The 11,382-nt window shown below is 34.1% G+C and overlaps 2 protein-coding genes across 7 annotated transcripts; one reads left to right on the plus strand and one right to left on the minus strand.

Annotated features, from left to right (window-relative positions):
- Positions 1-5,915: 5,915 nt before the first annotated feature.
- Positions 5,916-8,048, minus strand: LOC139840930 (uncharacterized). The gene is made up of 2 exons (XM_071831169.1): positions 8,043-8,048; positions 5,916-7,808 (listed from the first exon to the last, which is right to left on the minus strand). Exons 1-2 carry the CDS (start codon positions 8,046-8,048, stop codon positions 5,916-5,918), a joined length of 1,899 nt encoding a protein of 632 aa, XP_071687270.1.
- A 331-nt stretch (positions 8,049-8,379) lies between these two features.
- LOC139844070 (serine/threonine-protein kinase prp4-like) lies at positions 8,380-11,032 on the plus strand. 6 transcript variants are annotated; one of them, XM_071834281.1, is made up of 5 exons: positions 8,380-8,502; positions 8,877-9,003; positions 9,137-9,776; positions 9,879-9,953; positions 10,665-11,032. In XM_071834281.1, exons 3-5 carry the CDS (start codon positions 9,606-9,608, stop codon positions 10,800-10,802), a joined length of 384 nt encoding a protein of 127 aa, XP_071690382.1. In that variant the 5' UTR covers positions 8,380-8,502; positions 8,877-9,003; positions 9,137-9,605; the 3' UTR covers positions 10,803-11,032. The 6 variants fall into 6 exon arrangements, with proteins under 6 accessions (XP_071690382.1, XP_071690380.1, XP_071690385.1 ...); XM_071834279.1 differs by having other exon boundaries at positions 8,382-8,560; XM_071834284.1 differs by lacking the exon at positions 10,665-11,032 and adding an exon at positions 10,186-10,375 and having other exon boundaries at positions 8,382-8,560.
- The last annotated feature ends 350 nt before the right edge of the window (positions 11,033-11,382 follow it).

The following is an 11,382-nucleotide window of genomic DNA, read 5'->3' on the forward strand; positions in this document are numbered from 1 at the left end:
GGAAATAAAAGAAGGTTTGTTGGTGCTTTGGTTCTTGACAGCAATAATTAAAAGGGTGTTGTAGGTTTCGATGGTGAAGAGAAAAAAAAATGAATGATGAATACAGCTGGTAACAAGTGGGTCTGTTTGAGCAGCGAATAGAACACAGCAATTAGTGCAGGTGGTTAACAAGGGTGGGTTACGGTATAGGAATAGCAGCAACAGTGGCTGTATGTCGAGTGAAACAAGAACACAATATATAAGTCGTTCGACCACTTTACTATAATCGTAAAAAAAAAGTTTATAAAGAATAAAGAAATGAATTGGAAACACTTTTGAAGGGGTTAGTGTAGTGTCCATGTGCTTTATTGTTGGTACAGCTCGATCCATTTTCCCACCGACACTCCAAAAACTCTACTTTTTACATTTTATAATACTTCCCTTCTTTTGAGGTATGTATGCTCCTTTACTTCTTTTATAAACAATTCTTTGTTATCGTCGGGTGGTGAAGGTGGTCTATTGGTTGTAGTGCTCGATCAATCAAGAAGGAAGTAGAAAGAGGAAGGATAATGTTCTTGGGTTAAGTTTTGAGCAGAGGAACAAGAAACATGTGTATGTGTGCATATTAATATGAATAAGTATATGTATATATAAAATAGATTGGAGATAGATGGTGGAGAATACAGTGCCAATAATTAACTCTCATGAATAACAAGTATATGATATAGAAATTAACATGTGATAATATAATAACATATCTAGAGAATTATAATGTGCACCAGCTGTTGTATTATTTCTACCAACAATTTAATATGGATATAATATCGTACTCCTTCACTAATCAGTGGTGGATAAAAGTCTTCCGAAAAATCTCAAATTTTAGATTAACTATATTTATTTATTTTGATCTTTATGGTATAAAATTCGATCCTTAATTTGTTAAATAAAAATTACATCAACTGTCCCTCTCATTTTTGGGTAAAATATAAAAAGTGTTAAAATTAATTAATTAGATCCTAAATATACTTTTAATAAGCTTACAACTTATATAACTCATTTTCGTATCACCATTTATTTTAAAATTACATAAGATTGAATTTAACTTGCTTAATATCAATGAAACATCAAACGAGTATTACAATCATTTAATATTTATTTTTAATATATTTTATTTATATATATATATTTTAAATAATTATTATTACAATACCCTATTTTTATTTCATTAATTTTTAATAACAACAACATATAATACTTCAAATTATATTTCAAATTATTATTTATATATACATACACACATATCTATTTACAATTAATTGTTCGTGAATCGTCGAGAGCAGTCGAAGGTCAATTGAATATATGAACATCGTTCTAATGTTTTCTAGACTCAACATTACATACTTTGCTTATCGTATCGAAATCATATAAAGATTAAGTTTAAATTTGGTCGGAAATTCCCGGGTCATCACATATGCCGTCAACTTCCAATGTATTAAAAGTTTGTCTTTTTAAAAATGAATGCAATGTTTGTAAAATGTATCATATAGAGGTCAAGTACCTCGCAATGTAATCAACTGTTGTGAATCGTTTATAATCGATATGGACTTCGTTCGGATGGATTAGGACGGGTCCTTTCATCCTAGTCTAACATGGTCTTGCCACACGACCACCTAAGCATCCTTATTTCTGCTACCTCCATCCTCCTCTCTTGGGCCTTCGTCATTGGCCAACACTCCGATCCGTACAACATGACCGGTCTAATCGCCACCTTGAAGAATTTTCCTTTCAATTTAAGGGGTATTTTCTTGTCGCACAAAACCCCTTTCGCAGCTCTCCACTTCAACCATCCCACCTTTATACGGTGGGTCACATCATTATCTATCCTTCCCGATTTGTGCAGTATCGAGCCTAAGTATCTAAAGGAATCATGTGGAAGAAGTACCTGGTCCCCAATACGGACATCCATTGTAACATTGTGATCTTCGATCTGAAATGTCCCGTTCATATTGATTATAAACGTTCCATATTAATTGATTTCGTCGCGAGGTTTTGACCTCTATATGAGACGTTTTTCAAAGACTGCATTCATTTTTAAAACAACCATAACCTTTATTTTATTGATAAAGGTTAAAAAAACATTACGTAGATTATCAAATAATGATAATCTAAAATATACCGTTTACACACGACCATTACATAATGGTTTACAATATGAATATATTACATCAAAAATAAGTTTCTTGAATGCAGTTTTACATAATATCATACAAACATGGACTCCAAATCTTGTCCTTATTTTAGTATGCAACAGCGGAAGCTTTTAATAATCACCTGAGAATAAACATGCTTAAAACGTTAACAAAAATGTTGGTGAGTTATAGGTTTAACCTATATATTATCAAATCATAATAATAGACCACAAGATTTCATATTTCAATACATCCCATACATAGAGATAAAAATCATTCATACGGTGAACACCTGGTAACCGACATTAACAAGATGCATATAAGAATATCCCCATCATTCTGGGATATCCATCAGACATGATATAAAAACTCGAAGTACTAAAGCATCCGCTACAACGGATGGGGTTTGTTGGGCCCAATAGATCTATAGATCTATCTTTAGGATTCGCGTTAATTAGTAGACTGGTTTACTAATTCTTAGGTTACCAAGTAAAAGGGGCATATTAGGCTTCGATCGTTCAACCATAGAAAGTAGTTTCATGTACTTGTGTCTATTTTGTAAAACATTTATAAAGCTGCATGTATTCTCATTCCAAAAATATTAGATTTTAAAAATGGGACTATAACTCACTTTCAAAGATTTTTACTTCGTCGGGAAGTAAGACTTGGCCACTGGTCGATTCACGAACCTATAACAAATATGTACATATATATCAAAGTATGTTCAAAATATATTTACAACATTTCTAATACGTTTTAATGTTTTAAGTTTATTAAGTCAGCTGTCCTCATTAGTAACCTACAACTAGTTGTCCATAGTTAGATGTACAGAAATAAATTGATATATATTATCTTGACCCAATCCACGACCCAGTGTATACACGTCTCAGGCTAGATCACAACTCAAAGTATATATATTTTTGGAATCAACCTCAACCCTGTATAGCTAACTCCAATATTACTGCATATAGAGTGTCTATGGTTGTTCCAAATAATATATATAGATGGGTCGATATGATATGTCAAAACATTTGCATACGTGTCTATGGTATCTCAAGATTACATAATATATTAGAATATATGTATTATACAATATAAGTTAGCTAGGATATGATTAATATAGATTTGTTACCAATTTTCACGTAGCTACAACAAGTAAAAATATTCAATCTTGTTTTACCCATAACTTCTTCGTTTTAAATCCGTTTTGAGTGAATCCAATTGCTATGGTTTCATATCAAACTTAAGTTTATGAATCTTCACAGAAAAAGTATAAGTTTATAGTTAGAAATACAGGTTACAAGTCGTTTTTGTAAAGGTAGTCATTTCAGTCGAAAGAACGACGTCTAGATGACCATTTTGGAAAACATACATCCACTTTGAGTTTAATCATGATTTTTGGATATAGTTTCATGTTCATAAGAAAAATCATTTTCCCAGAAGAACAACTTTTAAATCAAAGTTTATCATAGTTTTTAATTAACTAACCCAAAACAGCCCGCGGTGTTACTACGACGGCGTATATCCATTTTTACGGTGTTTTTCATGTTTTCAGGTTTTAAATCATTAAGTTAGCATATTATATAGATATAGAACATGTGTCTAATTGATTTTAAAAGTCAAGTTAGAAGGATTAACTTTTGTTTGCGAACAAGTTTAGAATTAACTAAACTATGTTCTAGTGATTTCAAGTTTAAACCTTCGAATAAGGTAGTTTTATATATATGAATTGAATGATGTTATGAACATCATTACTACCTCAGGTTTTGTGGATAAACCTACTGGAAATGAGAAAAATAGATCTAGCTTCAAAGGATCCTTGGATGGCTTGAAAGTTCTTGAAGCAGAATCATGACACGAAAACAAGTTCAAATAAGATTTCCACTCGAAATAAGATTGTTATAGTTATAGAAATTGAATCAAAGTTTGAATATGAGTATTACCTTGTATTAGAAAGATATCTTATCATAAATAAGAAAGATTTCTTGAGGTTGGATGATCACTTTACAAGATTGGAAGTAAGCTAGCAAACTTGGAAGTATTCTTGATTTTATGAAACTAGAACTTATAGAATTTATGAAGAACACTTAGAACTTGAAGATAGAAGAGAGAGATCAATTTGATGAAGAAAATTGAAGAATGAAAGTGTTTGTAGGTGTTTTTGGTCGTTGGTATATGGATTAGATATAAAGGATGTGTAATTTTGTTTACATGTAAATAAGTCATGAATGATTACTAATATTTTTGTAATTTTATGAGATATTTCATGCTAGTTGCCAAATGATGGTTCCCGCATGTGTTAGGTGACTCACATGGGCTGCTAAAATCTGATCATTGGAGTGTATATACCAATAGTACATACATCTAAAAGCTGTGTATTGTACGAGTATGAATACGGGTGCATACGAGTAGAATTGTTGATGAAACTGAACGAGGATGTAATTGTAAGCATTTTTGTTAAGTAGAAGTATTTTGATAAGTGTCTTGAAGTCTTTAAAAAGTGTATGAATACATATTAAAACACTACATGTATATACATTTTAACTGAGTCGTTAAGTCATCGTTAGTCGTTACATGTAAATGTTGTTTTGAAACCTTTAGGTTAACGATCTTGTTAAATGTTGTTAACCCATTGTTTATTATATCTAAAGAGATGTCAAATTATTACATTATCATGATATTATGATATATTAATATATCTTAGTATGATATATATACAGTTAAATGTTGTTACAACGATAATCGTTACATATATGTCTCGTTTCGAAATCATTAAGTTAGTGGTCTTGTTTTTACATATGTAGTTCATTGTTAATACACTTAATGACATGTTTACTTATCATTTATCATGATTAAACATAGTGTATCAATTTCTTAATATGATTCATATGTATTTAGTAAGACGTTGTTATAACGATAATCGTTATATATATCGTTTCGAGTTTCTTAATTCAATAAACTCAATTTTATGTATATAACTCATTGTTAAAATACCTAATGAGATACTTACTTATCATAATATCATGTTAACTATATATATAATCATATATATGTCATCATATAGTTTTTTACAAGTTTTAACGTTCTTGAATCACCGGTCAACTTGGGTGGTCAATTGTCTATATGAAACCTATTTAAATTAATCAAGTCTTAACAAGTTTGATTGCTTAACATGTTGGAAACACTTAATCATGTAAATAACAATTTCATTTAATATATATATAAACATGGAAAAGTTCGGGTCACTACACGATCCTCCCGAAGTAACATCTAAGATATTGCGATTTATTTCTACTAATCCGAAGTCCATTTTGTTCAAGGGCATTCCTCCATTGCTCCAGCCTTCCATTAAGCTCATCCTGGGATTCCGAAACTAATACAATATTATCAACAAAGATCAAGCACCATGGGATAGTCCCTTGTATCCCTTGGGACAACTCATCTAAGACCAAAGCGAAGAGAAAAGGGCTAAGAGCAGACCCTTGATGTAAACCTACTTCTACTGGGAAATAATCCGTGTTTCCTACAGTTGTTCGAACGCGAGTTTTCGCCCCCTCGTACATATCCCTAATAGCTCTTATATACCTACTTGGGATACCTCTACCATTAAGGGTCTTCCAAATCAACTCACGTGGGACACTATCATAAGCTTTTTCTAAGTCCAAAAAAAGCCATGTGTAGGTTCTTTTGTTTCTCTCTATACTTCTCCATAAGACTTCTAATAATGTGGATTGCCTCCATCGAAGATCATCCTGGCATGAAACCAAATTGGTTCTCTGACACCTTAGTCTCGCGTCTAAGCCTAGTCTCAATCACTCTCTCCCATAGTTTCATGGTATGGCTAAGTAACTTTATACCTCTATAGTTGCTACATGTCTGCGCATCCCCTTTGTTCTTGTAAATGGGAATGACCTCACTCAGTCTCCACTCCATTGGCATTTTTGTGCTTCTAAACGTCGTGTTGAAAAGATTTGTCAACCACCTAACTCCATCATCGCCTAAGCACCGCCACGCCTCTATGGGGATTTGGTCTGGTCCTACTACTTTATTTCTCCCCATCTTCTGTAAGGCCGATCTAACTTCCTCTTGGTTGATCCTCGTGCAAAAACAGTTGTTTTGATAGTGTGGGGCCATATCATAATCATGGGGTTCTCCATTACCCGACCTTCCCCCATCGAACAGGGAAGAGAAATATTCTTCCCATCGTTTCCTAATTTTGTCTTCCTTCACTATGGTTTGACCAGTTTCATCTTTGATATATTTAATGTTATCTATGTCTCTTCTCCGACGCTCCCTAGCTTTGGCTATCCTGTAGATGTCGTTTGCTCCCTCTTTAGAGTATAATCTCTTATATAATTCTTCGTATGCTTTATCTTTTGCATGCGTAACGGCGATCTTTGCTTCTCTTTTGGCTTCTCTATAACTATTTTCTATGCTATATCTTTCTACAAGTGTACCCCCTCTAAAGGAGGTAAGCTCCCGAAACCTCGCCTGTTTAAGTGCGACTTTAGTTTGGACCTCGTCACTAAGCCACCATGATTCTCTACAACCCTTTTGGGCTCTCGACGTACCAACTGCCACTCCCAAGGATTCTTTGGCCACTCCTCTAATGGTGGACGCTAGGCTGTTCCACATCTGGTCTGCATCAATAAAGTCTACATTTTTCGTTTCAGCACCCACTCTTTCAACAACATTAGCTCTAAAAGTCTCCGCCTTCGCTCCGTTTAAGTTCTTCCAGAGGATTCTAGGTTGTATCGCTCTCGCCCTCCTGTTTACCCGTCCATGGGTACCTAAATCCATGACCAACAGTCTATGCTGGGATGAACAAGTCAAGGTTGGGAGGACCTTACAATCCTTGCAGGTCCTGAGGTCACCCTTTCGAAGAAGGAAAAAGTCGATCTGGGTACTATGACCCCCACTATGATAAGTGGCTAACTGAGCGTCCCTCTTTTTGAAGAAAGAGTTTGCTACAAATAGATCATGGGCAATGGCGAACTCTAGAATTGATCGCCCTTCTTCATTTCTGACCCCAAACCCAAAGCCCCCGTGGGCTCCCCTATATCCCTCTACCTCCGTTCCTATATGCCCATTAAGGTCGCCCCCTATACTCAAAGGATGGTCAGCTGGACACCCCCTTACAACCTCATCTAACAATTCCCAAAAACTCTTCTTATCCGCTTCTCCTAAACCTACGTGGGGTGCGTAAGCACTAATGACCGTGAACGTCTCCTCATTAATTATTAACGTAACCGACATAATCCTATCGCTAAACCTACCTACATCAACAACATGATCCTTATGTGTTGGACCTAAAAAGATTCCTACTCCATTTCGAGCTGTCCTGGAGCCCGAGTACCACAACCTGTAGTTATTAATGTCCACCGCCTCCTGTCCCTTCCATCTAGTCTCTTGAACGCACATTATATCCACATTACACTTAAGAAATGTATCAACTAGCTCAATACTTTTGCCCGTCAAAGTTCCTACATTCCAACTTCCCACTCTAATCCTACCAGGGGTTACTACTCTACTCCCTCCCCTAGCCCCTCTAGAGCTACCCTCCCCTAAACTATGAGAACATGACCTCAAGTGAACATAAGAAAGTGTAGCGTCTATATTAACTTTTAGACTACAACGTGACTAAAACAAGTAAAGTATAAATAAAAGCATGAAAAAGTAAATAAATATATATTTATATAAAACTAATAAAAAATTATATATACTTGATACTTGATTAATTATATATATATATATATATATATATATATATATATATATATATATATATATATATATATATATATATATATATATATATATATATATATATATATATATATATATATATATATATATGGGAATTGATATATCCACCTTCATTTTTACTACTTTCACCTAAAAATACTAAACTGCCCTTAATGATGTCTTATACAAATTGTTCTTATAATTTAAATGAAGGATATTATTGGAAAAAATGCATATAAAGATGGTGGAAGAATAAAATTTAAGTGTGGAAATATCACCTCCCATAATTAATATATAAAAGTATATATTAATATTTTAATTATAGATAAATATAGATATATTACAGTAATATTCAAGACACAGGTATATCACGTTTTTAAAAGTGTAACAGGATTGGGCCATGGCCCAATATTTATATATAGAGGCAGAACACGTTATAAGCAGTAAACAAAAAAGCTAGGTGTAGAAGTAACCGGCCGGAAAATAATTTCCGGTAGCCACCGGCGGAGAATGACGCCGAATAGTGTAGCCGACGAACAAAAGGAGGTTGATTTCTTATGCGAGAATGACGGCGAAATTCATCTCAGAGGCATGTAAAAAATTACACAGAAGCGATTAGTTTTGCCCCCTTTTAATCTCAGAAGCATGTAAATCTATTAGTCTTTACTTATTAAACCTTTTAATCTTTATCACCCTCTAGTTTTGCCCCCTTTTTCTGCAAACCCTAATTCTAGTTTTTGCGATGACTAGCGACCACGAAGAACGCAAACACCGTCGTTCGAATTCCCCTTGCTTTTTCATAATTACCAGCTTAAAACGAATCTATCTGTAGTTACAATTAGTTTCTGCTGAAAAAATGACTGTAATTTTATATAATTTTGACCAAATTGAGCTTAATTTTGACTTATTTGGTACGTTTTTGGGTTCTTATAAATGTTTTGAGATCATGTTTGTAACACACAGAAATGTGATATGAATCTGAAAAGGAGCTATGCACTCCACCACCAGTTACATCTATATTCCAGGCCCACAGTTAGATAATTTAGGCGTATCTTGAAGACTACTACAACTGATGATTTTCAAGTGATTTGTAAGAACTGGTTACATGTCTCTTGTTCTCTTTTTTCATAGTTTTTGAATGAGTCATTGCATTGTTGGACTTCTGCGATTGCTAGATATTGTAATCCTACATTCATCTTTTATATTTTATGCGTTGCTTGCAGGGAACTCGTGTTGATGTGGTTGCACGTAATCACAGTTCTTGCTTGCTTTTGGATGATGGGGAACACAAAAATGATGGCTCTAAGATATGTGAGCGAGTTGATAATGAGGCAAGTAATACGAAGGAGCGTACTGATAATGGAATTAATTTGTCTCATAAAGGAAGTGGATATAGGAAGAGTTATTATGAAGATGATTATGAAGTGAGGTATCAAAAGAGAAACCCGAAAGTGCATAAAGAATCGTCTAGCAAACGTGTTCATGAAAGAAATCGGGAAGATGTTACTAATGAGCAGAGTAGGGATCTGTCTAGATCTCGGTCCCGGTCTCAGAGCATTTCTCGTGAAGCATCTCGTCTTGAGACACACAAAGAGGATGTTGAATATTATACACATGAGAAACATGATGGGGATGGTGAATTTGAAAGAACTAATAAACTCATAAAAGATTATCGATGCGACAGTCGAGATTATGTTAGAGATGGGGTTGACTTATGATCATCCTGTTGATATGTGGTCTGTTGGTTGCTGTTTGTTTGAGCTGTATACTGGAAAAGTTCTATTCCCGGGAGCTACAAACAATGACATGCTTCGTCTTCAAATGGAACTTAAAGGTTCTTTTCCCAAAAAGATGCTTCGAAAGGTACTTCGTTTTTTCTTTTGCACATGATGTATACTTGCACTCATTCTATATGAATGATATTTGTGATTTAACTTCTTTTTTTTTTTGCCATGTTTTTTGTAGGGAGCGTTCAACGAGCTCCATTTTCATCAAGATTTGAACTTTGTTGCCATAGAAGAAGACCCTGTTACTAAGAGGGTAAGCACACAATTATCACCTCATGTCCATAATCACCCTGTTACATAAAAGCAAGGTTGTAAAAGTTGCGAGTCAGAGACGAGTCGGTCACCTTGGAGGGACGAGTCGGTCGAGTTAGGACCTAAATGTAATAATAATGTAATGTAAATTAGTAAATTTAACCTGCTAATAAGTGCTATCATTAAAATATAAGTGCTATCAAAAAAATCTAATTATAAAAAAATATCAAAAGGTTGACACAAGATTGAAGAATCATACCAACAAGTTGGCACTCTATGTTTCACGTTCATCAACCTCGTCCTCCCACTTTTCTCTAAGAGCTAACATAGCTCTCAAGCAATCCAAGAAGAATTGACCAAAATACTAGCTTCATTATATCAACTCCAAAGGTATAAGTTTTCAACAACATTCGTTCATCACTAATCTCTCATCAAATAATTTATAATATGCAAGTTAACCTTTTGTCTTTATTTGTTATGTTATTATCGTCTCTTTGTAGAAAATTATGTCATGTAAAAACAAACAACTCTCAAGTGGTTTTTTATACCGGGTGTCCGATTAAATGCCAAGCCCAAACTTCTTCCAATGGAAACTTTTTTACTATTCAGATTTTGTACCATTACCAAATAGTCAAATTTAGGTTGTTAAATGTTGTGATTAATGGTAAAAAGTATGATTCTTTTTTTTTTCTAAATAATTTATGTTTTCTAGGTTAAGTTTGTACTAACGACACCGAAACTTGTATTGGATATTATGGATGATGGATTTGTTGATAGACAACAACAATTGATTAGGGATGTTAAAGGGATTAAGCGAGTTGCGTGTGGGAGACTCGTGCAGGTGATTTAGTACACATACGATTCACTAACAACGGTGACCAAATAGTTAATATTGTTATGAGAGCTGATAATTCATACGCATTAGCTTTGTAAGAAATAATGTTAAAATACGAAGCGAGAAAAGTTGGAGATCCGGTTCTGCTACTCAATTCTACAAGGTTTGGATACAGGGTGATCTACGCGGGTTTGAGGGAAGTGATTCTCTTCAGAGAAGGTTTCATAGATTCATTATTATCATTGTATATAGGAAACATTAGTCAAACATTAGTCGATCAAGTTTTTTAGGAATCACAATGTATGTAGCACAAGTTTCAGAGATTCTTGATTGGCTACTCTCTTCTATATTTGATGCTAATTAATGAATCTCTAAAATCTTCTGCAGAGGAAGTCATTTCCTCCAACCTCACGTAAGTCACGTCACCCTGTATAGTATCCTAACCTTGTAGAATTTGGTAGGAAAACTGGATCTCCATCCTTTCTAACTTCGTATGTTACATTATTTCTTATGAATCTAATGACGTAGAAACTATTGGCTTTCATGATAATAGTCGCTACTTATTCACCATTATTATTGAACCGTATGTGTACTA

This window comes from Rutidosis leptorrhynchoides, chromosome 4 (assembly GCF_046630445.1).
Source record: "Rutidosis leptorrhynchoides isolate AG116_Rl617_1_P2 chromosome 4, CSIRO_AGI_Rlap_v1, whole genome shotgun sequence".
Lineage (NCBI taxonomy): Eukaryota > Viridiplantae > Streptophyta > Magnoliopsida > Asterales > Asteraceae > Rutidosis > Rutidosis leptorrhynchoides.

What these genes read in the sequence shown, in the direction of transcription:
- LOC139844070 (XM_071834281.1), top strand. Translation starts at nt 9,606, where the DNA reads ATGTTAGAGATGGGGTTGACTTATGATCATCCTGTTGATATGTGGTCT. An exon ending in CCAAAAAGATGCTTCGAAAG is followed by an intron (nt 9,777 to 9,878) that starts GTACTTCGTTTT and finishes TGTTTTTTGTAG; the next exon opens with GGAGCGTTCAACGAGCTCCA. An exon ending in AAGACCCTGTTACTAAGAGG is followed by an intron (nt 9,954 to 10,664) that starts GTAAGCACACAA and finishes TATGTTTTCTAG; the next exon opens with GTTAAGTTTGTACTAACGAC.